Source organism: Capronia epimyces, assembly GCF_000585565.1.
Source record: "Capronia epimyces CBS 606.96 chromosome Unknown aczIQ-supercont1.7, whole genome shotgun sequence".
Classification (NCBI taxonomy): Eukaryota; Fungi; Ascomycota; class Eurotiomycetes; order Chaetothyriales; family Herpotrichiellaceae; genus Capronia; species Capronia epimyces.
The window spans coordinates 1,440,644-1,468,082 of record NW_006912910.1 but is presented as its reverse complement, the minus strand read 5'-3'; the positions used below and the strand labels follow the sequence as shown (position 1 = coordinate 1,468,082).

At 51.8% G+C, this 27,439-nt stretch overlaps 11 protein-coding genes across 11 annotated transcripts; 4 read left to right on the top strand and 7 right to left on the bottom strand.

Moving 5' to 3' along the window:
• Positions 1–3,164: 3,164 nt before the first annotated feature.
• A1O3_08323 (uncharacterized protein) lies at positions 3,165–4,016 on the bottom strand (the record flags this gene model as incomplete). Its single annotated transcript, XM_007738421.1, has 1 exon — positions 3,165–4,016. The coding sequence occupies one exon, from the start codon at positions 4,014–4,016 to the stop codon at positions 3,165–3,167; it is 852 nt and encodes a 283-aa protein (XP_007736611.1).
• Positions 4,017–6,947: 2,931 nt separating this feature from the next.
• A1O3_08322 (uncharacterized protein) lies at positions 6,948–7,430 on the top strand (the record flags this gene model as incomplete). The annotated part of the gene is made up of 1 exon (XM_007738420.1): positions 6,948–7,430. The coding sequence occupies one exon, from the start codon at positions 6,948–6,950 to the stop codon at positions 7,428–7,430; it is 483 nt and encodes a 160-aa protein (XP_007736610.1).
• A 523-nt stretch (positions 7,431–7,953) lies between these two features.
• Positions 7,954–10,254, top strand: A1O3_08321 (uncharacterized protein; the record flags this gene model as incomplete). The annotated part of the gene is made up of 1 exon (XM_007738419.1): positions 7,954–10,254. One exon carries the CDS (start codon positions 7,954–7,956, stop codon positions 10,252–10,254), a length of 2,301 nt encoding a protein of 766 aa, XP_007736609.1.
• A 388-nt stretch (positions 10,255–10,642) lies between these two features.
• Positions 10,643–11,451, bottom strand: A1O3_08320 (ATP synthase (E/31 kDa) subunit; the record flags this gene model as incomplete). Its single annotated transcript, XM_007738418.1, has 3 exons — positions 10,643–10,793; positions 10,852–11,360; positions 11,422–11,451. 3 exons carry the CDS (start codon positions 11,449–11,451, stop codon positions 10,643–10,645), a joined length of 690 nt encoding a protein of 229 aa, XP_007736608.1.
• A 608-nt stretch (positions 11,452–12,059) lies between these two features.
• On the top strand, positions 12,060–13,846 carry A1O3_08319 (uncharacterized protein; the record flags this gene model as incomplete). Its single annotated transcript, XM_007738417.1, has 2 exons — positions 12,060–12,101; positions 12,149–13,846. 2 exons carry the CDS (start codon positions 12,060–12,062, stop codon positions 13,844–13,846), a joined length of 1,740 nt encoding a protein of 579 aa, XP_007736607.1.
• A 1,054-nt stretch (positions 13,847–14,900) lies between these two features.
• On the bottom strand, positions 14,901–15,854 carry A1O3_08318 (uncharacterized protein; the record flags this gene model as incomplete). Its single annotated transcript, XM_007738416.1, has 1 exon — positions 14,901–15,854. The coding sequence occupies one exon, from the start codon at positions 15,852–15,854 to the stop codon at positions 14,901–14,903; it is 954 nt and encodes a 317-aa protein (XP_007736606.1).
• A 483-nt stretch (positions 15,855–16,337) lies between these two features.
• Positions 16,338–16,893, top strand: A1O3_08317 (40S ribosomal protein S23; the record flags this gene model as incomplete). Its single annotated transcript, XM_007738415.1, has 2 exons — positions 16,338–16,599; positions 16,715–16,893. 2 exons carry the CDS (start codon positions 16,338–16,340, stop codon positions 16,891–16,893), a joined length of 441 nt encoding a protein of 146 aa, XP_007736605.1.
• Positions 16,894–17,458: 565 nt separating this feature from the next.
• On the bottom strand, positions 17,459–19,038 carry A1O3_08316 (choline-phosphate cytidylyltransferase; the record flags this gene model as incomplete). Its single annotated transcript, XM_007738414.1, has 3 exons — positions 17,459–17,662; positions 17,721–18,483; positions 18,542–19,038. 3 exons carry the CDS (start codon positions 19,036–19,038, stop codon positions 17,459–17,461), a joined length of 1,464 nt encoding a protein of 487 aa, XP_007736604.1.
• An 841-nt stretch (positions 19,039–19,879) lies between these two features.
• Positions 19,880–21,386, bottom strand: A1O3_08315 (protein phosphatase; the record flags this gene model as incomplete). Its single annotated transcript, XM_007738413.1, has 6 exons — positions 19,880–20,254; positions 20,281–20,570; positions 20,621–20,827; positions 20,878–20,962; positions 21,012–21,091; positions 21,137–21,386. The coding sequence occupies 6 exons, from the start codon at positions 21,384–21,386 to the stop codon at positions 19,880–19,882; spliced, it is 1,287 nt and encodes a 428-aa protein (XP_007736603.1).
• Positions 21,387–22,151: 765 nt separating this feature from the next.
• Positions 22,152–23,432, bottom strand: A1O3_08314 (uncharacterized protein). Its single transcript, XM_007738412.1, has one exon. The coding sequence runs from the start codon at positions 23,334–23,336 to the stop codon at positions 22,293–22,295; it is 1,044 nt and encodes a 347-aa protein (XP_007736602.1). The 5' UTR covers positions 23,337–23,432; the 3' UTR covers positions 22,152–22,292.
• Positions 23,433–23,454: 22 nt separating this feature from the next.
• On the bottom strand, positions 23,455–24,803 carry A1O3_08313 (uncharacterized protein; the record flags this gene model as incomplete). The annotated part of the gene is made up of 2 exons (XM_007738411.1): positions 23,455–23,658; positions 23,769–24,803. 2 exons carry the CDS (start codon positions 24,801–24,803, stop codon positions 23,455–23,457), a joined length of 1,239 nt encoding a protein of 412 aa, XP_007736601.1.
• Between the last annotated feature and the right edge of the window lie 2,636 nt (positions 24,804–27,439).

Genomic DNA, 27,439 nt, shown 5'->3' with positions numbered 1-27,439 from the left:
CGCGCCTGTCTCGTCCGTCTCTTCTGCCCTGCGCCCTCCACCGTCCGGTGGTGAGTTCCTAGGTCGCCAAGATTAGAAGTCTTTCGACCCTGCATCCACCAGTCCGCTCTTACCTGATAACCTGCCAGAGGAGAAGCTCTCTGGGTCGATGCGAATCATACAAGGAGACGCGTTGAGAGCCCAGAATGTACTCCGCGCCATCTACGACGAATGCCCCCCCGCCCTGAAACGCCGGCTCTGGAATGTTTATGAGCTCCAACAAGAAATTCATGATAAAGCGGCAAAGGTGCAGAGGAAGTACGTTGAGACAGACCGCCCCGAGACCGCCCAAAGTCTGCCTGTTGTCCGCTCGTCTTTAGTGGTGGCCGATGATGCCCGAGTCCTCTGAGAGATATGCCTTGATACCAACCGCCCGGTTCCTCTGCTTCCTGCGCCGGCCAACTGAGGCGGCGTGGCATTACCTCGTCGACGAGAAGTACGGGGTTCCGGCTGCCAGGTCCTTTACCTCGCCCTTCTACCATACCTGCCATAATGGTCCCAGCGGCAAGAAGGTGGCGGCGTTGTTGGCTTGTGTTGATGGGATGGAGCACGGCTTTTTTAGCACAACTTCGGTCAATAATCTTATGAAGGGGTGCGCGGGCCCTCTTGGTGGGCGTTGGGGTTGCCCTGGGCATAGTGCCCTGGACCCGGCCGACCATGAGCTGCACTACTGCACCTATGTCAATAGGGCAACGGGTGTCTACCAGCCTTGCCGCAATGAGGCAGTGAAGCCTCTTAATTGCCCCCATGACCCTGACTGCTTTAAGTAGTCATGAACAATCAAATGAAAACTTGAACAAATCTCTGAGGGCGTCCATTGAGCGTGTGCCTGTTCGATCTTGGCCTAATTTGCCTAACCCTAACCCTAACCCTAACCCTACCCATCCAACCTTTCGTAACTTCGTACTAACTTTTCTCTTTCTAGGGTTTTATTCCGGAGAGGGAGCTTGAGAAACGGTTACTATATCTAAGTAAAGGTAGTAGGCGCGTAAATTATCTAATCCTGATATAAGAAGGTTGTAATGATAAATACTAATACGAGACTCTTTCGAGTCTTATAATTAAAATAAGTATAACGTGCATGATAAGCGAGTGAAACAGACAAGCGAGTGAAACACCTTAACCCGACCACCTCGACATTTTTAACCTACACGCAACCATAACGCATAGAAATGTTTATAACTACTTAGATTCCTCTTCTTCAGACGAAGTAATCACTACTTAACAGGTTCTAGAGTTGTGTCCGACGTTGCCGCAGACACCACACCGTCGCGCGCGCGTTTCGGACCGCTGGCTCGGACCACCACCCGACGACCTTTCTTGCTTTGTCACGACCGGGATACGACTACGGGACTCTATAAGTTGTCCCTCCTCTAGAGTCATGCTCCCTCCTGCGCGGAGTTGCTTCTTTTTAGTGCGGCGACGCCGGCTGAGTAGTGTGTATTCTCATCTCGAAGTGTCTTGACCTCGGACTTCAAAAGCGCGATCTAGTGCATAATTCCCGTCGCACCCTTCGTGAACTAGTCAATAGCCTCGAGTATCGGTGTTGGCGAGCTTCCCTGATGACTAGAGCCTCGATTCTTGATAAAGGTGGACTGCGAGGTAGCCTTAGTCGGGTTGTTGGGTGTCTTTGATACCCATGCCTGAGTCGCTATAAGACTAGGTGTATTGGGCGTAGGCGTCCGTAGCTTCACATCTAGACGAGCAATCACACTTTCCGGGTTATGAGGAACAAGCCCGGCCCCTCTGAATCCTCCCTGGATGTTTTGAACTGTTATTGTCTACTGAAAAGCGGCTAAAAAAGCGGGAAAGAAGTCCTCCTTCGAAATACGGGTGGTGCCGGCTCGGACTCTCTCTTTAATTTGACCACCGTACGCCTGTTTCAACGGGCCGAAACATCTAACGTCGAGAGGCTGGAGGATATACGACGAATAGGGAGGTATATAGAGTGTAATAATATCGTTGTCCTTATAGTAGAGCTCGAATTCGGTAGAGTGATGACTTTCGTGCCCATCGAGCACTAAGAGGCGATATTTACCCGTAGTTCGTAGTTTAGTGTACCGATTAAAGTGTTAAATCTATTCTAGACCTCTTTCATTAGTGGTCCAGCCATTAGAAGACGTTGCGATAACCCAGTCGTCCGGAAGAGTACTGTTTTGGTACCAGGTAGAGAGATGATATTTACCCGAAACAATGATGTACGGCGGGACCGTCCAGCCCAACGCGTTTACGCCTTGAATCACTGTCACCCATTCTCGATTGCCTGGCTGGACCATCTTCGCACCTGAACGCCTTTCGGTGCTTGTCACTACCATCCCTGTAGCGATAATGCCCATCATAAACCCGGTCTCGTCAAAATTGTAGATATCCGTATCCGCCACGCCGTATTTCGCGATCATATTCTTTACAAGCGTAAACCACGCGCGAATCGCGTCGGGATCTTCGTATTGGGCCCTCTGATGGTCGTACCGACGAAGGAAACGCGTCCGGAGCTCTAGTTGTTGTTTAACGAAGTTAGAAGCCCAGCGCTGTCCGACGGGTGGCGCGTCGCGCTCTGCGAGTAATCGATTGGCCATTTCTTCCACACCAGCGAGTCGGGGAGGGTAGGATCGGGCATCGAGGTCAAGGATATACTGGACTATCGTCACCTCTTCGAGGGAGGTCAGATTTCGCGAGTTGGGCATACTGTCGCTGCGAGACGGAGTGCCCTTGAGTCGTCGAGACAGGGTAACGTGATTACACTTGTAGATCGTAGCTGCGGCCCGGATACTGAGATTTTGGTCTTTTCTGATAGCTTGAAGAGCAAGATTTATTTTTCGTTCCTCATTAATAGTTGCCATCGCTGGTGGTGGAGAAAATCATATTGAAAGTTGGATGGTATGGAAATTTGGTGAGGTGTTTCACTCGCTTGTCTGTTTCACTCGCTTATCATGCACGGTTATATATAGCAACTTGGAATTTTAATATTGATAAGAAGATATAAAAGTACCTAAAGTACTATAAAGTAGTAGATGTAGTATGTAAAGCAAGTACTCTTGTATTTCTAGACTGAGCTACATGTCAGTATCGACGACGGAATGTTCGAGGATTCTCGAGCAGACGACAAGTATCCGGTGTAAAAGCTGTTAATCTCTTAGCTTCGGGAAACGTAACGTATTGTCGATACTCTTCAACGTATAATCTGCTAAACGTAGTATTGAGCGCAATTCCGGTGGACTTTGCGGAACTTCGAACGTAAGTGACACAACACTCTTCAAATAGATTGAGAGGTCGCTGGTCTTGGACGTATTCAAGGTTAGAACAATGCACGTCTCCGTACTGATGGGCTTCACCACGGGAAGGTGGATCAACGACGAAGCCGCCATCGCGTTGTAGATGCTCCTTACCATAGCAGAGCAGATGACTATTCGCCATTGTAGCAGTTTGAAAAGCTCTGAGACGGTGACGATCGCGATGGGGGCACATATCCACGGGGCCACAACCCGAAGACCTTTGTCTTCGGGCCCATCGCCAATGAGATTGCTCCTTCGGCTGTAGAGCAAGAAGAAGACAACGATGGTGATAACAAGACCTATCACTGGTCTAGAGGTATTTCCCACCGTTGCCCGGTAATGAAGGACATTGGCTGCCACCGCAACGCTTTTCACGACATTACCGAGGATGTCTGAGAATGACTGATCGTGAAAAGGCAATATGGCAGCAGCCGCGACGAGGTTTGTAACCGGCCAAAAAATGTCTGGCTCTTGCGGTGGTCTGTACCACCCATTCGCAAGGGTGAAGAAGAAGGCAAGTAAAGGTGCAGCCCACTTAAGGATATTTCGGAATAATGGAGACTGAATCTCCTTATCAATATCCCTTCTATTGGCTTCATCCACCGTTGTATCATTGATGAGATCACAATCAAGCGTGGTGATGTTTGACTTCGCTCGTGTCGACACAGATATACCGTTTGTAAGAGTTGGACTGAGCTTGGGCATGCTGGTTGCAGTCCCTAGGGATGACATGGAGGGACTGTCGGCTGCCAGTGATTGCAGGACCGCAGAGGTTCGAAGGTGTTGATAGGTACTAGTACTTCCACTCGTCCGCGGGCATTGTCGATGTTGAATTGATTGGGCGACTGTCGACAATCTTATACTGTGGAACAAGTACCAGAGCCCCTAGAATTTGCCGACGGCGCATTTTCGATTGAGATTGTGGCCAGGCGATTGCAAGCCTAGCGAAGGGGGCTGCTATTGCTCTGAATTCAGCTCGGCAGGGTGGCATGTACTTAAAGAGTGATGTAGCGCAGACTGAAGGACAGTGCAGCCTGTCGAATATTTGTGCACGCGAAAGAAAAGAAGAATCAAGATGGCGAGGGATGGCTGCGACCATGAGAGGAAGGGAGAGAGGGAAGGAAGGGAAAAAAGGCAGAGTGAGGTGACCAACTTGTTGGTTGGGGTGAAATGTCATGATTATATTTGATAACCTACCGATTCGAGGTGATGGTGGCTGAGGCGATGCACTGCCGCCCAAGCAACGTTTAGAAAACCTGTTTTTGCCGGTTGCAACGATCGAGTAATCATAAACAGACTCGTACGAGACTGACACATCCGGCCTTAGAAAAGATATCAGATGCCCACGATTTAATGCCGCCTTTTTGGCCTACACCTGACAGTGAAGACCAGCACAATAGCCTGGCTCTGTGTAGTCTCGGTCGACTGGATGGATTCGAGAGATCACAATAAATCATCTTGACCATTTCATTCTCCTTCTGAGCTGAAATATGTACTAGCCAGACCTGACAGCCGTGCTCAAACATGTCGGAACCCCAAGAGCCCGCCGGCTTCGTCCAAAGTCAACGGCATTCATTATTAGCACTTACATCTGGATTGAGTAGCATTTATGTCGCCAATCGCTATCAGTTATCATTGCATTGCCTGGACCTTGACATACAGTGCGGGCTCCCATCCGATGGAAGATGGCAGCAGTTATGGCGAATGATGGATCCCCAAAGAAGCTGTTCCTTGCAGCGCAGGGAGCATATGGATCAGGCCACAGGACAACCGACTCAGGATTACCTGGACGTATCGATCTGCTCGCTAGCTTTCTTGAATGCATGCGTATTGTATGCCACCTCGTTGGTATATCTTGCAAGGGAGCATCACCACAAGCATCGCACCGTCTTTAGATGGGGCTCGATACTACTTGCGCTTCTGGTATGCCTAGTCAATCAGCCTCGTTCTGAAGTGCTGGGAAGACTTGTCTACCAATACATACCTTTAGCCGCCTTGGCTGCAGAAGGGTGCGGCAAATATCTCATGCATCACGGTGTTACGGAGCATCATGAGCTCCCACGGCGATCAAAGGGCAACAAGCAAGGACTTGGGGTGACATCAAAGGCAGAATGAGTATGAACAGAGGCAATCCTCCTCCAGACGGGAGCCTCGGTAACGTAGAGCTGCGAGCAGAGAGTCACGACCGAACGAATATGCCATTAATGGCCCTCGAAATGAAGAGCAGGCTCAGGAGGATCATCCTGACACGCTGGCGTCGAGGCACGATCTGGCGCTTCGACACAGGGGCTCCATGGAGTTCTGGACGAAGAGGACTGGCCACTCTGCAAACGTGAGTGGGTTGGGCTGAGATCGCCATTGATATGGGAAGGATTTGCCTGGTGACAGAAGCCAGCGGCGAGACGCGACGAACTGCTGTGTGCAGACTTCAGTTGTCAACAGGCGAACACTCGCCGGAGAAATGCTTCAGCGTATAAGCTACTGTACGTCGGAGTATTCGCATGTGGAAAACAAAGAAAAAATTCCTGATATCTGCTCTCCAGGCTCCGGGACACACAATCACCTCTTTCATGTTCGGCACGAGAGTTTGTACTCCGTACAACCATATGAAATGCGACCAGAGTGCCTCTGCATCCTGCATCGATGCCTCAATGTTTACTTTGACTATGACAACAACGTTGCCTGGAGCTCTTCGAGCCCCAATCCATAAATCGATCCATTCAGCCAGCAAGCATCTTATTCTTGTCCGTTAAGATGTCGTGCGGCGCTTTTAGCACGAGTCGATCCCGTATCGACTCGACCACGAATGGTAGAACATGCTGTCTCAGCGTTGATCCTGTATCTGCTGGGCTGGACCCTTTCGGGGGGCTGAACGCTCAGTTCGTTTTGTGATCGTACATGCTTGGAAGGCCTTTGAGTTGGGATCACCTGGTTTGCACATTGAGTAGGCTTAAGCCTAAGCCTGAGCTTCTCGATACTGCAGTCACTGCTGCCTACTAATAAATTTTTGACGAGGCAGACGCATTGTCTTGAGGAGTCAGTGTTAGTCTGACTCGTTGACAAGAATTCTCTTCTAGGAGGGCGAACGGGCTAGCCACTCGCTGCATGACCTGCAGTCGGTGCTGTTCTACATCCCGCTCGGCCGTAGTTGAATATATATGTACGTGTACACACGAAATACTAGTAGGTTGTTGTGCCTTGTCAGTGGACTGGCTCTAATTAACAATTGGACTCATGATGCCGGCAGATGCGGAGATCATGTGTTGCAGCACCTGCTTAACGGACGTACCAGCATGCAGACGTGTCTACTCTGGCATGGAATACGCGGAAATGGATTCATACAGTACTTCAAAGAGACGGGAGTGAGGAGTGTTGGTTACGCCCGTATCGAAGTTACGGGGTAATGTCGAACCGTCCCCATCCCCACCATTGCCACAACTCCCGAACCCCGGGTCAGGTACGCATATCAATACAATATAATAGTGAGCAGTGTCTCCTAGGGGTTTGATGGAATGCTCAAGAAGAAAGATTGAGATTGCAGTCCACTATCAGTCAACAATCCTGGCTGCCTGAAACAGCAACAATAGTAGATCCAGCTCAGACCGTACACAGCTACCACTATCAGAGATTCATCCGATGGACAAAGGAGCAATCCTCAGCACGTCGGCCCTCTTGGGCCTCTCAACCTCCCTCTACCTTTCTGGTGTCCACTTCTCAGCTTCTCAACTTACTCTCCCCATCTTGTACCGTCTCCCTGCGGCGACCAGCACCTCTATTTTTACGGAGCTCTACTACCGGGGCGCAAAGACCATCGTCCCGCTCGCTCTCTTGTCCAGCCTGAGCACTGGACTTGCCGCCATCCTTGACCCTGAGAGACGTGTCGGGTATGCCGTTGCCGCCGGCCTCACCTTGGCCACGCTACCCTGGACTAGACTGGCCATGACGGGCACTATCGAGACACTGATCGGGCTCTCCAACGATGCCGCAGCGAGGGAAAAGGTTCAAGACGGCGAGGTCGAGGGACTGCTCAGGCGATGGAACTGGATGAATCTCGTTAGATCTGTGTTGGATGGTATGGGCGGCATCGTCGCCCTGCTTGTTGCCTTCAAGGCTCTCTGACCCCCTCTGACCCTGGAGATCAACTGATTTTTCTGCATGTACGAGTATGCTCCGTGCAGAAGCACTGAAGCTGGATGCGTCGGGGGTTGCGAGCTGGGGTAAAGGCTGAGGCTCCGGCGAGAATTGTTCCATGCCAGCGAAGAAATCCCCGCCCATGTTATCGGTAATGATCTGTGAACTGGCCGGGCACCGTCCAACCTGCCCAGACCAGCACGCACCTTGTACTCATTACTTGATCCGATCTTTGGAGGGCTATGAAAAGGGTTCTCGGTGGTAAGGGCCAAAGGCTTAGGGCTTTAGTGAGATCTACAGGGCGGCGTCATCATGTCCTTAATCCGGCGGGGTAGAGAGGCTAGATCTGGGCGCGTTCCGCGTTGGGGCCTCCGCGCGCTGCCAGTGCGTAGCCGCCCAATACTCACTTCTGAACACACTTTCCAAACCCAAACCCATTCATTATCCATGGGTCAGTGGTCCTGTATGGTGCCCGGCTCTCGCAATTGAAATGCCCTAGCTAGTCGCTCCTATGCCTTCTTCCCCCCCTAGAAAGCGACCCATCGCCGACTTCTTCAGGCCATATGTCGCTAGTAGTGTCCCTACCAAACGGCCGTCTCCTTCGATCGAAGAGTCAGGACAGAAGACCCCGACTGGAGGTGTCCGTTCCACGACCACTCCGAAGGCAGTCAAACAGTCTGCACATGGACCTGCGCGAACCCCTTCATCCTCTTCAGTCCCGTCACCGTTGTCCGCCCCTGGCTCCCGAGCCTCTCTTCCCATCCGCAGCCCCCACCCCAAAGCTTCCAGACCTCCCATAGATCCGCCATCAACATATAGCCAGGCGCCTCGATTCGACAAAGACACTAGATATCCTTCATCCCCCACACCAGTGAAGCCACTCTCATTCTCAAGTTTACCAAGCTTAACCCAAGCCGTGGTCAAAGATGGCGAGGTTATTGAAATCCGCGACTCGGACGAGGAAGATTCCGACTCACTCAAGTCGCTAGAGTCGCTGGATGATATTCTGGGAATAACAAGAGGAGGTCATCTTACTTCTGTATCATCTTCTCCTGAAGCAGACGAAGCAAAGCTTGAAGCCGAGCGCTTGAAAACATTGGACCTGTTCACCAGAGGCCGTTCTAATGCTTCCCATAATAAGGAGAAACTGCGAGCCCTGTATGCAAGAGAGCGGGCGCACCAGTTCAATATATCTGACATTTTGAACGAACATTTCGATGATGAGGAGCTAGAACAAAAGATTAAGAAGTCTCGAGCGGACTTCCACGAATCCGTCAAGGCAACGGATGTCGAGACCAATGCGAATATAGACAAAGATTTACTGGCAGCAGTCGCAACGACCGAAGATGGAGAGGCGGGAGTTTCAAGGCTCATGAACGCCGTGGAACGCACGGAGGCTCTAGCATCCAACCGTGTCTTTTTGTTCTTTGGGGTGAATGGCCTGAATGATTGGCACGATCAGTCCCCGGTGAGCTTCGGTTTCCCTGACACAGCGATTCCGGATCAGTTATGGTGCCCAGGAGATGACGAAGCTCGGTCGCGGGCCTTTTCGTCTGGGTACATGGCTGAGCTTGCTCTCAAAGGACGGTTGTCCGACGAGGCGCTGAATTGGATTTTTCAAAGTGTCGTCCTTGAGCGAGAGGATGACGTACGGTCGGCGTATATCCAGTGCCTTCAAAATGCAAGTTCTTCGTGGACCAGAACGAGCCTGACTCCTGAAGACGTGCAGGCTGTTTTCCAGACCCTGGGAGCAGACAGTGCTAGTCTTCAGGATGCCGTCCCTATCCAGCCCAGACATCGCCTCCTCAGAACACCTTCCAAACGTGATCCGCGATATCTCATCGCCGCATTGGAACTTTTCCAATCGGTGTGTCAGGATCTAGATTTCATGGCACTGAGCAGACTGACTTCGATTGTCTGCCGACTCGCCGTGGACTGCGAGCTCATGAGTGATGGTCGAGTGTCCAGCAAAGTCGATGGAATGCTGGAAACGCTCCTTTCCTTACCGGAGCCAGGCCTGCGTTGTCACGTTGCTGAGAGTATGATTGCTGATGTCGGTCACCATCTGGAAGACGCAGTCTTGCAGGCGCACCTGCTCTCTCATGTCCCCCCAACATCCACGACGGCCTCCCGAGTCCGCATCTTACTCGCGCAATCTTTTCTCCTGGGCGTAGTAGCCATCAAGGACAACAAATCATTGATACCCCAGATCTCTCTTGATGTCCTCGCAGAGCATGTGTCGACATCAGCGTCCTTTGACACGAGACGTCGCAAAGGTCCCCATACCCTTGACTACGTGGCTTTACGGGCCCGGACATACATTCTTGACATTGCAATATCCGATGGTGGCCGTCCCACGACCTTTCCCTCGCGCGCCCAAGAGGTCTCGTTCAACAGATCCGTCGATCATCTGGCAGATACCATTCGATCATCATTCATATCAATAATCGACACGGGTGCCTCGCATATGACCCGTACTGAGGCCAAGGATGTTCTACAAGCCCTCCATTGGCGCCTCCTCTACAGCGTGCGAACTGAGGTACGTCCCAAGAAGAACATCTTCGATGGCACGATTGGGAGAACACGAGACGCCGAAGAAGTTCGAGTTGAGGAAAAGGGCAAGGATTTCATGAAACAGTTCTTGGCTCGGAAGAAAGAGAAGCAGCAGGCAAAGGTAAAAGAAAACGATTTGCAGTCCGCGACGTCAAACGAGGCTTTCACGACAGACGTGACTGTCACATCTTCCGAGGAGTCGCCCGCACCTTCCGAGACAGAGAGATTGATTCGTAAGCAGCTGGAGCTGAGCGAATGAAGGTATGTAGACCGTGATTGATGGGAGTTTCACTTGAGATGCATTGTTTGTTCAAGAGTGGCAGGCCTGACGATGTATTGTTAACGAGCATGGCGTTTGGTTGAATGATTGATGATTTGACAAGAAGAGACGTTGTAAATATGTGTGCCTTCACAGCGTATTCTGAGTGACCGACCTGTGTGCAGATGGTGGTGTCAATTATACCTCAGTTGCGATGAAGCAGACAAGACTAGCCTCTTCATGTCATGTCATGGATGTGCTCTGAATCCCGCCGCCCAGCCTCTATCAGAGCTCACCCTTGATGTCTCCCTGCCGACGAGATATAAGACGCATATTTCCGCCTTCTGGACCGAACAATAGACCCGCTTGAATGTAAGTAGATAACCGCTTAATCATGGAACTTCCTGTTCTTGTTCTCCCCAAACAGGGTGGCTCTGATGCTGGGAAGAGCTTCAGTCTCACACAACCGTAGTCTTTCTTCGAAGGTGTTGTTCAACTCGATCTTGCCGCCACCACCAACAACAAAAACTCCGCCCGATCTGGTGAATAAGTCAGATTCATGCCATGCTGCCACCGAAATTCAGCCAGGAAACTTACGATTCGTCTGGTAGCCAGTCGTCCTCGTTTACCACAGCTTCCGCATCGCTGCCCATCTTTTCCTTGTATTCGGCAGACGCTTTCTTCGCTGCACTTTGAACCTTCTCCTTATCCGCCTTTCGGCACCGTATGGCGACCTTCTTCTCACAAAGGAGGTACATGCCCTCAAGGATCAGTCCTTTTAGAATCTCCTCGTAGTTCTTATTTTTGGCTCCCGCAGCAGCCAGTTTTCCTCTGGTCTGCTCAAACAACTTGTCCAGTAACTCCTGCCGGGCACTGAGCACCTTTATCCGGGTCTTGTTGGCCATGGTGGAGCGTGTAATCTGCTGAGACATGGAAGCCTGTTTGAACTTCTTCTCGTACTCATTGTCAATGGCAGCGATCTCCTCGCGTACTAGTCTAGACTTCTCAATTGCAAATTCTTCGTCTGCCTTGAGGTGAATCTCGCGGGCTTTCTCTAGCGCTTCTTGTCTGATGAAGGCGGTCATCTTCTTCAGCTCGGAGGCGACCTGATGTATTCAAGGGCTTGATTAGCTGGGCAACTCTGGCTGGCCATCTGCAGAGGCATACCTGGTCGTCCGAGAGCGCGTGGGACGACATGCTGGCGGTGTATGCGATTGTACTATCTTGCAGGAGCCGTAGGGAAGTATTCTCAAACTTTCGACAACGAGATCGCAACGAGGGCGATGCTAGGCGCAGTCTTGGTGATTTCCTGCTGTCGAACTTGTCTCAACTCTAGTAGTGCTCGGCTCCACAGTCTGCTAGAAGCCGCGAAATGCCAATCGACAAGATCGGAGCCGGAGTACAAGTTGCTGGTCTTGTGTCACTGAGAAACGTGAGAGGAAGCTCAGGTATGACCCTCGCCGTGAGCGTATCAAGGCGGTTGAGCTCCAGTGATACACAGTAGTACCTGCTTCCGGACTACGGGGCGGGAAACTGCCCCATGCCGCAACCCATCAATCAATGATATGAAGTCACTCGCCCGCCGCGATGTCAAACACGTTCTGACAGCCTTCCTACCTGTTTACACCGCCCTCATACGAGACACACTTTACTGCACATCTCCTCGCTTTGTATCTCTACCCCACAATATGGACCCCCTTTCTCATTAAAGCCTCACATTCATGCTTGGGAGCCCAAGATGCTCAGCTCCGTCGAGAGCATAGGATCACGGATGGACCTTGGAATTACCCCAGCATTTCCAGACCATGGGACAGCTTGGGGGCATCTCGCCTCAGGGCAGTATCGCTGTACGTCTCACATACCCGCGGGAGGGCGTTCACTGACCTATAAGTAGATCGGGATCATTGTTGGCCTCCTATCTACCTCAGTCCAGAGCCTCGGCTTGACCCTTCAACGAAAGTCACATATTATTGAAGATGCCAAAGATCTCCCAGAGACGCGCCGCCCCCCTTACAAAAGGAGGAAGTGGCAGCTGGGAATGTTCATGTTTCTGATCTCGAATGTGGTCGGTAGCACTATACAAATCACCACACTACCATTGCCTGTCCTGTCTACCCTCCAGGCTTCAGGCCTAGTCTTCAACACCGCATTTGCGACACTCTTCCTCGGCGAGCCTTTCACTTACTTCTCCCTTGTGGGTACAATACTCACCTGCTCCGGCGCAGCCCTCATCGCTACGTTTGGCGCCATCGGCGAACCCGCGCATAATTTGCAACAGCTGCTGGATCTTCTCCGTCAACGGGACTTCATAATATGGATGGTTGGAACAATGGTCGTGGTAGTCGCCACCATCATGTTTGCCCACGTCCTTAGAGTCTGGGCGTCTCACAAGTACATCGCACAAAGTCTCCTCAAGGCCGAAAGACCTCGGTCTGTGTCTACGACTTCAGCCGGTTCTATAACGTTCAATCGTTCCTTCACAGCTCAACTACCTCAACCGGTGCGAACCAGAATGAGTCGTTTGCGACTAATTCGAGGCTTGTGCTACGCCTTGATATCGGGCATCTTATCCGCCCACTCACTCCTGGTTGCAAAATCCGCAGTCGAGCTTCTTGTCCGGACAATCGTCGATCACAAGAACCAGTTCAACCGCTTTCAATCATGGCTTATTCTCATGGCGCTTCTCTTTTTCGCCTTGACCCAGTTATATTACCTCCACCTCGGCCTTCGTCTCTGCAGTACAAGTGTATTATACCCCTTTGTGTTTTGTGTTTACAATATCATAGCTATTCTAGACGGTTTGATTTATTTCCAACAAGCCTCCAGGCTCAGTGCCCTGCATGCCGGCCTCGTGGCGTTAGGCACAGTCGTATTACTCTCTGGAGTGTTCGCCTTGTCGTGGAGATTGGATGATACGACACCACCAGAGTCCGCTCATCCAGTGCTCCCGCCTCCAACGCCTCTGACACCCGGCATGGGTTTGATGCAATCACCAACTGACGAACGACATCCATTGCCTCCCACAGCACGGGAGAGAAGTTCTACCTCTGTTTCACGACGCTCTGTGGATGAGCAGACGCCACTCTTGGTTGGTCGCACAGGTCCACCCCCACAGTCCGTTCAGGCGCAATCGGACGGTAACGCTAGAGGCATATGGGCGGAACTGGATGACGAAGAATATCAGACTGATTTCCTGGCATCCCTGCCTCGAACAAGGTCTTCATTTCTGACCCACAGTGTCAAGATCCGTCGCCGCAGCGATTCTGATTCGTCCCAGGCCCTCACAACAGGCAGCCGACCAAATTCAGCGGGATCGAAAGGTGCCTGCAACGACGACTGGACCGAGGGTACCGATCCTATGAATGAAAGTTCCGAAAATTTGCATGGACAGCTCAGCAGCGTGCCTCATTCTGAACTCACGTCAGATACCACGGACGAAAAGCCTCCGTCACACTCTCGTACGCGGCAAAGTACGTCTGTACGCTTCACTGAGCAGGAAGGACGGCATCGTGACTCCGACTCAGGCTTCCATTTAAGGCGGACGAGCCGGAGTCGATTTGATCAAGGCGGCGGGGGTGAGGCAGGGAATTGATTTGGCTCTGAATGGAATCTCTTGATGGCTCCTGGTGGAGCAAACAAGGCATTGGTCCAGGCATAAACGAAGCGGAACGAAACTCACATTATTAGGACAGCCTCGCTGATGTATTCATGACAGCGAATGAAGAATGAAGGGTCGGTCAGTCTATGGCTATATACAACCCACGAGCATAGACCACAATATAGGGACTGAGATGTGTGACTTGGGAGCTTTGTGCGTCAATCCCATAGCAGTAGCTTATAGCTTCCCCTGACCTTCTGAATCTCGTGTCAAAGGGCTTCCGCTTTCAGCTTCAAACACGTGCACGAAAGGGAAGATTGATGAAATGCTTTTGGACGAGGCAGGCATCGGACAGCCCAAGCCTCATGACCCTTCGCAGAGCCATAGAACAAGCAAGACTTGAGAGCCGTACCGATGAACCAAGTCCCAGGACTATCTTCTTTTATGAATTCTTGTGAGAGTCCCTCGGCTGTCGTGGCTTGGGGCTATCTAGTCCACCATGCCCAACGCAGCAGGAGCCAGCATTCCGAACAGAATGTCGAACTGGTTAAGCTATCGTCGAAGTCGAAGTAGACCAGACCCAGCCTCCGAGTCTGGAGTTGGGCAGCAAGAGACTTTCCAGATATGAGTTAGTAGTATGAAGCACGAGATAATTTCAGTAGAGAATAGTGCTACATGCATGAACCCCAAGAGGTGCTCGCCCTTTCCGTGTCTTATGTCACAATTACGGGCCAAGCTTGACGTTCCTTGTTCGGACGTCTGTCAGTCCACGATGCGTGCGTGTCACACCTCGAACCACTCGATTGAGCGAGGTACGAGGCCGTGCGGCGTAGGATAATGCTCGACAAAATCCAAGAAGCTCCATCCCCCTTGCTAATGCTGCTGATCTTTAACATCATGACAACAGAAGCATGGTATCCTTGGACGAAGTTGGATGGGATCATGGCACCCGGGTTGAACACAGGGCACGTGTTTAGGTTGCTACAGCAATCGCTGCGAGGAAATTCTCGTCCCACAAGGCTCATTGTATAGTCCACAAGGATCGGCTTCAGCGTTCTTTGTGAACTGGTTCCGGACTGTCTGTTGGTCTGGTGTGATCGGTTACCGAACCGCTTTCGGTGCCACTGAGGCTGGAATCACTCGACTCATCCCAAATTTCGCGGGACTCTCGTTCGACCCGGCGCATGGCACCAGCTACCTCATCGAGCTTGCTGACGACATCGAGGACCCCCCGATTGACTTGCTTGAAGTAGCGGTCATTGGCCTCTCTCCGTTTGCGCGCCAGTTGGATGTCTCGCTCCGTCTCCTCTTCTAGATTCTTGTTGCTGGTGAACGCACTGCGCTTGCCGTTACCATCGCCCTTGTTGGTGCCCTTGGTGCCCTTGGTCCCTTTGCTGGGATTAAGACCGGGACTAGGATTTACAGGGGTAGATGTTCCCGTGTCCAGCTGGCCGACGACCTCCGTGTTGATGTTAATGTGATTGATGTTGTTATTGGCTGCAGCAATGTTGAATTCGTGATCATGTAGTTCATCCGCCTCGGTTTTGGCCCAAGTCTGCGCGAGCGAGAGTTGGGCGGCGCGCAGATCTTCCAACGCCTTGGCGTGTGATGCCCCGAACACGTGCGACGTATTCATCGCCGAAACTTCCACATCGGCCAGCGTCTTCTGCATCTCCGCCCACAGGCTCTCTGCTCGGCGGTCGTCCGCGTCAGCGAGGGGTTGGCGGAGCGCGGGACCCGAGAACGACGAGGCTGCAGGAACCCGGGCAGGCCGATGCATGCGTGGCGGATGCTCTGCGTCCGGCGGAGCTCCTGGGACCCTATCGCCTGGCAGGACGAGGGAGATGTGCGATGCATTCTTGGACGGAGGGCCTTGGAATAGGGCTGGCGGAGGGAGACGGTGCGCAGTCGCTCGCGAAGTGTTGAGTTTCGGCCGCTCGCGATCTGAAGGCGACGGCGCAGCCACCTCCAATTGCGGCGGCTTTTTGGAGGACGACGACATCTGGGTCGGCAGAGAGCGTTGCTCTCGCGTCAAGAAGCAATGCTATCCATGCAGTACGGAGTAGTGACATGGATATGGTCGGCTGTGGGGGCGCCGCCAAAGGCCAAATCAACAATTTGCGGGACTGCATGATACAGTACGTATGTTCCGCAGGACTAATATTCTGCCGCTCCTCACCGCCTCTGCTGGAGACCAAGTGCATTTTCCGTCGTCGCAGTCTTGGCAGCCGCACTGAGACTTGAGAAACCATCTCAACTTGGTCCGCAAATTATCGACAACGACCTCAACCGCCGTCAATCCCTCCCTTCATTCCATTTCTGCTTGTCACAGTTGCCAGTACGTACCAATTCCCTCCAGACGATTTCAGCACGAACGTTTCGCTTTTGAGAAGCGCCCATTTGAGCCCGCAATTGACTCATTCGCATCTCCCTAAGCTTCCTCGAAATATCTAGCAATTCTAACTCTCTTTTGCAACCTCCAGAAATGACAAACAGAGGCAAGCCCCGCGGTTTGAACGCCGCCCGCAAGCTCGTCGCCGCCCGAAAGGAAGGTCGCTGGGCCGATCTGCACTACAAGAAGCGTCTGCTCGGAACCGCCTACAAATCCTCTCCATTCGGTGGCTCCTCGCACGCCAAGGGCATTGTGCTCGAAAAAGTCGGTGTCGAGGCCAAACAACCCAACTCCGCCATCCGAAAATGCGTCAGAGTGCAGTTGATCAAGAACGGAAAGAAGGTTACTGCTTTCGGTACGTTACAGAGGAACCTAACAATTCCGCGGTCCCCCATGGGATAATCCAGTGGACCTGAGGCCACTGATGCTACATTGGCGGAAGGGTGCTAACAGGTCTTGTCTGCTTACAGTGCCTAACGATGGTTGCTTGAACTTTGTGGATGAGAACGACGAAGTTCTCCTCGCCGGTTTCGGTCGAAAGGGCAAGGCCAAGGGTGATATTCCCGGTGTGCGATTCAAGGTTGTCAAGGTCTCTGGTGTTGGTTTGACGGCTCTGTGGAAGGAGAAGAAGGAGAAGCCCAGGTCATAGACAAATCGAGATGATGAGGCTACGAGCGAAAGGCGTGAGACATGGAATACCAACGATTCACAAACCTGGTTTGCATTACAAACAGTCTGGAATCGGAGGAATCAAAGCATACTATGAGGCATGGTCACGGGCAACTCTTCAAGCGCTGAAAGGATGACTATGGCTTGCCTGCCAAACTATGGCTGAACCATAGACGTTCAATACCAGCAAAGCTATGGAAAAACACAAGTATCAAACAATCGGGCCTCGCGAGTCAAGTGGTCCCTACTGTTTCCGAAATTCTACGCACTCGCCACGTCTCACATGATGACTTCAAACTCGTAGGTCAAAGATGTCTATATTGAGCAAGGATACCTACTGTTGGTGTGTACTTTAAGGCCACTCCGTGAAACCCCGAAAGACTTTTCCTTTCCACTGTTCGTTCTTCGGGTAGTAGTGTACCCCCTAAACCCAGCCCCCGAATGACAGCCACTTCGTTGTAAATCGAGAAGCCTTGGACAGATAGGCTGTCGCTGCTCTCCAAAGATAAAACTGGCTGAATAGCAAGTTCTTCGGCCGCATAGTATCAATGCAGAACATCCATAGCCTCTCGCCGTGCTTCATCAGGGTCGCTGTTATTTTTGTTTTTCCTACCTCGACCCATTGGAGGTGTTTTAAGCTCGAGAGTGACATCGCCCTCGTTGCTGAAAGGGCTCCTTGCTTCGTCGTCCTCACTCCCATCGGGACTCGGGGGTTGGCTATCCCGGAGAGCTCGCTTGCCACGCATCATCTGGGTCGGGCGAGGTTAGTGCCAGTCTCCCTTAGGAACGGTAGTGATGGAAGCTTACCCATGATTTGACCCCTCCGATCAATCCTAAGCTGTAGCCGGCTGCAAAGTCTTCGCTTCGACTGAGTCCGCCCGGAGAGTCGCTGCGCTTGTCGGCACTGCCGGGCACCTCCAGGTGCTTCAAATGGTCGACGGCACTAGCAGCGCTTGGACTTCTCAGGCCATCGCTGAGCTGTCTGTTAAAAGGAGCTGGGCTGGCGGGCCTTGAGCTGGCATTCTGCCAGAACTGTCGGAGGTCTCGTCCGATCTCCCCTCCAGCAGTGCTCCAGTTCGTCTTGATGCTGTCTCTCAGTTCCTGCACATGTCTTTTGATGTCCAACTCGTTTTTCTTGAGCCAGCTGACGTTCAGCTCTTGACGACTAGTTCCTCTCTTCAACTGACGGGCGATATACTTCTCGTAGTCCCGAACAATCTTGGTTATGATTCCCGTCGTGGAGACTCCTTCCGTCCTTTGTGTCACGAGGAATTTGCCTTCTTTCTTGATAGGAGCGTAGATGTCATCTCCTTCATCCGCTCCATATGGCTCATCGTCGTGAGCAACGTAGTCAATCTTGTGTTTTTCGAGAAACTCCGGCGTGACGATCCATGGACAGTTAGGAATAACCTCGTCCACCCATCTGCAATGCCGGATGGTCTCTGCTCTTTCCGCCCCAGTGAGTACAGTTAAGCCCTTCCGCTTGTGTGTTTCTGCGTCACCTGTGACTCCGACAATGAGGTAAGTGTCTGGGAATGCCGTTTTGGCTTGTTCGAGTTGGCGCATGTGTCTACCGAAGTCAGGGGTGCTTTATGAAAAAAAAGGAAACAGGGGATTCCTTGACTTACCCAAGATGGAACAAATCAAACACTCCGTCGGCGTACACCCTCACGGGTCTTCCCACTGGTGGTGGGTTTGTCTTGTATCCCACAGGATCTCTCAAGCCAGCCTTCGGCGGCTCGTGCATGGTATCATCACCAGCAACCATGGCCTTCTTCACCGAGCTAGGAACAGCCATCTGCCTTTGCGTCTCTCTGTCATCTGACTCTCTGTCACCGTCACTGGCATAAGCGGGGTCCTCATAGTCGTGTCCTGCGCCGTTGGGGCTTGTGGAATCTGCACTGGGTCGAGTGCGTGCCCGCTTACTAGGTGGCACGGTACTGTCAACAGAGTTGCTCGAGGTGTGCTTGCGCGTTCGGTTGTTATGAGAGGAGGAATCCGCGAGATCTTCGCCAGAAGCATCACGAGATGATGGCTGCTGGAGTTCGTTTGCACTGGACTTGAGGTGTTCTGACGCGTTTGTCCGCTTTCGCTTGACCGAGCTTGAAGACGAAGGAGAGGACATCGTGGAAACTAGATCGATCGACTTGCTATGCAGAAGCTGGGATGAGGCAGTCACACGAAGAGAGATATCCAGGCGGAAGCACACCACTACTTAGCAGTCGATAGAAGGTGATTCCACGGGTGCCAAGGAGCAAAGTCAATTTCCAGGAAGTGGTAGTCAGGAGAGAGCGAGCGGATGAGGTCCAACCTGGTCGAGGTTAGGTCAGAATGGTGACGAACCACGGAGCGAAGAATCTATTGCTTGCAACAAGCCAGCTTGAAGAACATGGCATTGGCGAGAATCGGAAACCTGCTGCTGGCCTGCGGTAATGCCGTCACCCAGACGTGCTGTACTTTTCTACTGTGTGGCAGTGTGCTCATCTGGCAAGTTCGAGGTGGAGCTGCAGGTCAACGTCATATCCGTGCTTCGACCTTCCCGTGCACCTTCAACCAACCCAATAATGGATGCGATTTATCCGTACATACTGGTGGACTACACAGCCTCAACCAGTGTGCATAGTAGTGTCTGCCTCCTACATGCAGAAAACAGGGCAACGCCTCCAAGCTACGAGCAGTTGGTGCTGCTCTGTGGCGGAAAAGTCATTGGCAACGCCTCTCTGCGTAGCATGAACGTGGTACACAAAACAAGCACATCCTGCTACCCTCGATTCTCTGGTGTATCTCGACAGAATGGAAACATGGCCCACGGAAAGACCCCAATCACCAGGTCTTTGATGTGGTTCTAGACGGTCATGCATGCTAATATCTCCTTCATCGGCCTTCTGAGGGCACGGGGGGTATCTCGAGTCGTGGTGAATCTTCGATCTGCCCCAGTCATTGCGCATCTCCTCCTTTCTCTTACACTAGACAGCATTCTTCTCCCGGGTGTCGTCTGCGATCGCTGAATCCGATCCGTGCGAAGTGTCAGATTGGCTGCGTCCCTTCGACTCCTCGCTGGCGGATTGTGGAGCAGGGGTGCCTTCTCGCTCGCTACGAGCCGGGTCGACATCCGAGGTGTCCGACGGGCTCTTCTTGATTTGGTTTGCCGTGTCTTTGTCTTCTTCACTTTGGTCGAACATTTCCGCGTCGTCCGAGTCTGTCAAAACTTCAGTACCATCCCCAAGTAGAATGATACGGCCGCCCCGCCCACCGAAACCTCTCGATCGATGATCTAGATCAAGTTCATACTCGTCGGGACTATCATGATCAAACTGATGTCGAACCCCGGGTCCACGGAACTCGGCTGTGCGAAGTTAGAAGGGACTTGGCCTTGCGGATTGAGGTTGGACTTGCCGTACTCTGGTGGTGCACATGGGCCGTCGCCCTCTGCCACACGCTTACCGACCAGCTCGTACCATTCTTCCTTCGTCTTGCCGTTGAGCAGGCCGATAACAATCATAGTCATGTTGTCACAGCCGACGCCTCCAGTTTCGCTGTTGGATGCAAGACAGTTGTCCATCATATTCTCACAGATGAGGTGTAGTTCTTGCTTCGCAGCAATCCCTCTTCGGACGAATTCGACCACGGCCTGGGAGGATTGACAGTCCCAAATGCCTGTGTTAATTAGTAACAGATTGCACGGGGGTATCGGCACAGAGAATTACCGTCGCAGGCTATAACCAGGAATTCGTCGTCTTCAGAGATCTCATGTGTGATCACGTCTGGAAACGCTGTGACAATCTGCTGCTCGGGGGACAGATCGGCGCTCTTCTTGAATTCGAAATCACCAATGGCACGTGACAGGGCTAGGTTGCCGTTCACTCGACCAAAGTCGACAAAACCACCAGCAGCACTTATTCGAGCCTTTTCACCTGGATATTGGGTTAGGGAATCCCTCTGTATTGATGCGTGGGTTTAGTACCTTCATTCTGCGGTTTGTGGTCAAATGAGAGAGGTTTTGCTCGTCCTTTCACACCAAGTACGGTACGGGAGTCTCCAGCATTGGCCTAGACATGTGAGTTGAGGTTTGTGCTCGGGGGTCAGAATTATACTCACGACCCAGATCTTATCCTTTGATATGATACCAACAGACGCGGTACATCCGGATACCTCGTCCTCGTAACGCGCATCTGCAACTTCTTTAGTATGGGCATGTAACGTACTCGATCAAGGATGCAAACCATTCAGAATGGCACGGTCTGTGGCCAGAAAACCGTCTTTTAGAGCCTGTTCGATATCTCCTTTGGAAAATGCATCTTGTTTTGCAACAATCCTGTGCACGTTCTCCCCGGCAAACTGTGCTACTTTTTCTCCCCCGTGCCCGTCGTAGACGCCAAAATAGGCTAAACGTTTGTCAGGGTTGGCAGCCTTGGGTGGTTTTCCACTTCCTTCGGCTTGAAGATCGAGTATAGCGGCATGCGCGTCTTCCATGCTTATACGCCATCCTTGCATCGCTGAGAGACCGTATATAACACAGTCATCTGCGCCACTGTCGGATATCTGTCATGACCCATTGTTAGTGATGGTGATGACAAAATGCTTGACGCTCGCATGCGAGGTTAGACCTTGAGGTGCATTTCTGGCTTTTGCCGCCACCGACCCAGCGAGCACCGCAAGTCTCTGCCTTCGCATGCCGGGTAATAACTTGCAAATTTGAACGCACCTTTTCGACAACCGGTTCCGACAGAGTCTGTCCCATGTTTGCAGCTCTTTATTGTGTATGGATGCCGTGAGTGGCGGTGTTCATGTGCACTTCGCACGCGAGGTCATAAGCTGTCACAAGACGAAAGGGACGAGCGGTGCAAGACCAGGAACGGGAGGGGTGCAGGGTTTTAGAAGGCAATGAGGATGTATGGCCGATGCATGCACAGGGTGATAATAGAGGTGATGATGAGGCGCGAAGCGTGTTTTCTGAGTGAATATCAAGGTGCCGCGTGCAGAATTAGAGATGGAGGTGGGAGAGAGTGTCACCGAGTGCAAGCGCAGGTTGTTTGCTGAGACTGACCCCCGAGTGCGATAAATGACGAACAAGGCCGAAAGTAGACTCAACTTTACCGCGCTCCAGTGCCAAAGGATGCCTTGCGCCAAGCCACAGCCAGAGCCAGCATCAGCCTGAACTACAACTTCCCTTATCAACAGTACTCACTCCTTCACCACTCCCAAACGGCGTTACCCTATTCTATCAGGCATACGCGACTATAGGAACTGGCTAGATATACCCCGTTGCGATACTTCTAAGCCATCATCAGATTCCCATTCCGACTCCTGGTTATCTGTCAGTTGCAGTATGCCGTCTTCGGGATCCCATTGACTGCTCGAGGATGCTAAAGACTCGAACTACCTGCTACTGGCAATACTGGGCTTTCCCCTCAATTTTGGCATACCTCCTACTCGGATATTGACTGGCCCGGTCCCTAGCCGTTTTGGCCATGAATGCTCTCCATACGCAATGCCCTCGATGTTTGTGATGTCCCCCATTGCTGTAGTTGATCGCTCAACCGGCTCCCTTGGATTTCTTCTGCCTGCCCCCAACGTTCGTGGTGACGATGCGAGTCGTGAGGTACCTGCATTAGAAAAGCGCGCGACCCCTTCCAAGCGAGCTCGTGCGCGTTCAGTGTGCCACCTTTGACGTCGCGTCTCAAATGATAGAGACTCGTCATTGTCATCAAAGTCAAGAGGCTGGCAATTAGTTTTTATTGACATGGACCCGGTCCTGTCTTGTATCGACCTGTCCCCTGGAGGTATGGGAAACGACTCTAGAACAACAGTGCTCCGCCTAGTTTCCCTGGATGGATTGGACAGCCATGTATCTCTCCACGAATTCCGGCTCAGACCCTTGTCCGGATATACAGGGATTCCGGCACCATGTCCTGCGCCACTGTTCCTGGTCGGAAGACCAGCCTCGAGCTGCTGTATACTTTGAAGTCCAGGCAGTAATGAGGCTCTGTTCTTCACATTGAGTATCGTTCCACTTCCACTGGCAGGCGCTGAAATCAGAAAATCCTCTGTAGAAGGTCTCGTGCTTGAATTTTTCCTCTGAATATTATTCTTCGCTGTGGGCTGAACAGTGTTAGAATTGCGCGACTCTCCTTGCAAGTTTTCCTCAGTCCGAGATAGTGTCGAACAGCCATCTCGATTAGGTTGCTCTATGCCGGACAATCTGAGTTTAGAGTGCCGTAGGGAGTCGTTTGACCATAACAGTTCAATCTCCGGAAGCCTAGCAGGCGGTATGGGATGAGGGTTTCCAGATTGTTCGTTCATCTGATGCGATGACCCAGTTGGAACGGAAGCATCTTGGTCTTCACTAGGCTCTCTGGCGTGAGCTGAGCCCAGATCGTCTGAGGCAACAAGCACGTTGTCCGAACCACGGCTCGTTCTCATCAGGTACAGAATCAGGCAAATCGTGAGCAAGACTCCAAGAACAGGGAGAACGGTAGCTAGTATGATGGCTACCACATGCCGTTTTGATGTTTTGCTATTCGTTGCGGTTTCCGATAGATTAGAAAACCGGCTCGTTTGACTGGCTACGGAACCTGTCGCTGTCTCCATTACCCCAGTAGATTGTGTTGATGTCGTTGCAGAGCCCTGCACCAGATGCAAGACGATCAAGCCACTGGCATTCAGCGTGACATTTTGGAATGTGAGAGTGACATTGATGTTGCTTCCAGAAAGACTCAACGGTGGCTCCCCCGATAACACCCAGCTGGATGGGTCAAAGTGAAGCCAGTCAGAAGACTGGCCTAGGATGGTCGGCGTCCCAAGAGATGGTGAGAATGCTGGGGAGGTTAGAGGATATGAAAAATAATCTCCCACAGTCACGTTGACATCAGCAAGAGTGCCTAGGTCCACGACTGAAGACGTCTGCACCTGTAGCAAAATGGACACATGGGCGGTATTATTGTATATATCCTCAACGTGTATTGTGACAGTAGTGTTACCGACCGAAGGTCCTGGGGTACCACTCAGCGACAGCTGCTCTCTGTCGAGTTTGACCCACTCGGGCCCGTCCATATCGACACTGGTAATCTGGGCATCTTCTATGAGCTGTCCATCAAGTTGGAGTTTGGAACGCAGTGGTGGCGTTTTGAAGGTAACGCTCTCAGATACGTCGTAAACCTGGGACGTTGTTGAAAAGGCTAGAATATGGTGTCTGATGATGATATCGAAGTGGACAGCCGCTTCTGCAAAACCGGGGATGTTTGACGCAATCAGAAGTACTCCATACGTCTGTGGAGTAGCTGAAGCTGAGACCAAGGGAGGGCTGGTGCCTGAGAACAGCAGGAGGGATGGATCGTACTGTATCCATGATGGAAGAGGCGAGTTGTCCGCTGAAACAGCATAATAGTTCGTGCTCTCATTAGTGCCACGGAATGTGCTGTTAGAGAAGGGCAGATAGAAGCGCTGCAGGGGATGTAGAAGTAGTGATGTTGGCGGAGATGTCGGTCCGGCTTGTTCCAGCTGGGGCAACACGAGTTCATCTGGCTCCAAGTCCGTTGACTCCACGACCATGAGCGTAATGCTGGTCGACAACTCCCCTGTTTGATCGGACGCGATTAGATCAAAGGTATTGGCTCCCACATCCTTCTCGACAGGCGTTCCGGTGAACCTATGGTAGACGCTGTCGAGCTTAAGCCAATTGGGTCCATTGCTGAGCGTATAGGATATCTGAGGCCCATCTGAGACAAAAGTTGACGGGGAGAAGGCGAATTCGTATGGCTGCGAGACGTATGCCACAGGCGGCACCTGGGAGTTGAATGGAAAGGCCAGATCTGGCACAGCTGTCACAGAGCCTGCAAACAAAGCAAGGAAACATGCCAATGAAGGCCCCCACCTTCCAGTGATAGGCATTCATATGGCCTGCGAGAGAGTAAGATACCGTTCTTTGGGAGAATGCCACGCGTCCGACAGATAATTGCAGCTCAGAACGGGGAGGAAAAGGAGAAATAATAGAGCGCAGCTGCAAGCACTTATCATCTCTTTGGGAAGGGCAAGGGCTATCTGGGAGCCCATAAATGCTGCAAGGGATAGTCTTGCAAGAGAATGCGCCACTCCTGGCAGCACCGATATTGATGGGTCAAGGCTGGAGAGCGTGGCACATTTTGAGACCGTGTCGACCTGGCCCATAGTAGTCAAGTACAGTCTCTTGAAGTTCAAAGGTATGTTTGGAGTACAAGCTTCGCGCTTTGTGGTTCGCCTCATCCACCCACAAGTCAATCGCACGGCACGACCAACGATGAGCATGATCAATTATCATCTGCATCAGTCGACTTCCCAGCCCTTGCCGTCTGTAAGCTGGGGAGACACAGATCTTATGGAGGAGAAGTCGATGGTTCCATCTTACACAGACGGCGTAGGCCACAAGCTCTGGTTGTGACTCGACATGCAAGACCCCAACGAACACTGCCGTATTATGCTTCGCAAGCAGCTTGTCGTCAAAGGGGAATATCTCATTGGAGGAAAACTGTTTCCGTTCCAAGGCCCTTAAGCTCGACAACATATGTGGGATGCAGGAGCGAGGAAGAGCGCGCAAGTCCATAAATCCCACATGATGAGCGGGGTCTGCATGTGTTGCGAGGACCATCTGCTTAACCTCGATCGTGTAAAGAACAGCGAGAAGTCTGAAGTCGAGTGTAGATCGCCCCGAGGCTGGCAACGGGGGTGAAACACGAATATTGGTCCTCAGGAGTACCTGACTACCGCACCGCATCTTTTACACATAACTCTGTATTAACAGAGTGTTCTACACCTAACTTGTACTGGTGTTTGACCCCATCAGTGCGCGCCCAGTGCCAAGGCAGCTAAGGAGCTAATCCTGCTAACTACAAGTACTAAGGTAATCGATCGGACGCTCTCACAAGTCTAACAAGGTTCTCTCTACGCCCTAAATGGCGACGTTCTTTACGAGGCGACAACGACGACCTTGAAATCTCTACACTGGTGGATACGAAGAGGATCTCTTAACAGGCGCTATCCGCGTACAAACACGCACATCATAGTATAAGGTATATATAAAGTGCGTAGCCTCACCAGAAGGTTAAGACGCGCCAGGGCTATCAATACCACATACCAGGTACCAATTAAACTTCTAGGAATTAATAAGTCGCAGTTGGTCTTGGCGTTATTCTAAGTGGCAACCTCGCTTGACGCGTCCCTCTGATAATATCTGCTCCCTGTAGCAATCCCAGCCTCACGATTCATGGCTGATTCATCATCGTTCGAACGTTCTGGGAACTGACACGCCTGCGAACACCCCTTTTGTCCTGCAAGATGCCGCCGACAGAGTCCAAGCGTGAGAAAGCGAGGGAGGTTGTCGATATCCTCGAGGAGATATCGATCTTGCTGGTAGGCCGTTACCTAGCTTAATGCTACCACTGGCTGACAAGCCACGGTAGAATACTCAGTTGGACAGGACACAGCTCTCTCTTTGTGTCTCACTCATTGAGAATGGTGTCAACCCCGAGGCTCTGGCTGTGAGTTGAATGGAGGGCGATAAGAGGTTCACCACTGACAAGGATGAAGACTGCCATCAAAGAACTACGACGAGAAACACAAGACCTGCAGCTCGGATCTGGCGAGTCTGAGTAAACGAGGCCGTGAACCGTCGAAACGTCTCTGAACATTTTCCTTACTCGAATTGATAGTCTTCAGCATGATCTGGCAGCACACCTCAGAAGCGCCTGGCCTGCGCTGCGCCCCGTTATCGATGCCTCTTGTAGGCTGATCAGCCTGGGAATTCGAGGGACCACCACGAATTATTAGAGACGGCCTACGGAGTATTCAAAACACGAATGCTCACGTGCACAGCCACATGCTCTATTAGACGCTGCAATAGGAGGAAGCAGCTTTACTGGTCACGAGGAGCCTAGTGAGGACTCCCCTGACTGAAAGCAAAACATGGCGCTCACTTCAAGGATGCTCCCAACCAGATATTTGCTCAAGTTTCAAGTTTTGGTTGAACTAAATCTGGGTCATTCAGTTGGCAGTTCTAGCCTCGGATCAGTTTCCTCATAAAATACTTGGTAGCTAGGCAGACAAAGGCACGCGAAGGCAAGAATGTGGCCGACGTACTTGTGTTCCTGTGGTAGGTAGAGACGACGATCCTCAGCGTGGCTGAGGCGCCAATCACCGACCCACTCCCGCTGGTCAAAGGCGCATCAAAAGTTGGCGCTGCAACATTTGACGCGTCACAGTTGCTCTATTGATGCCGAACAATAGGCCCCGGGGCTTTGCAGCCAGCCATCATATCTAAAGTCAAGGTACCTGATGCACGATGCACTCTGTATTCCGTACATAGAGGCTGCAAGCCCTGCCTTGCTAATTAGCCACTTAGTGCATACGATTCGGAGGCGAACAGCCTTCCTTTGTTTGTAGAGATCACTCATGGCTTGTTTTGAAGCACGTCGATCTTCCCTGGTTGGCAAATCCTTGCACCTATGTATAGACTTAAGCCGTCCTCTTTCACCATCCTGTTCTCGTCGCTTCCC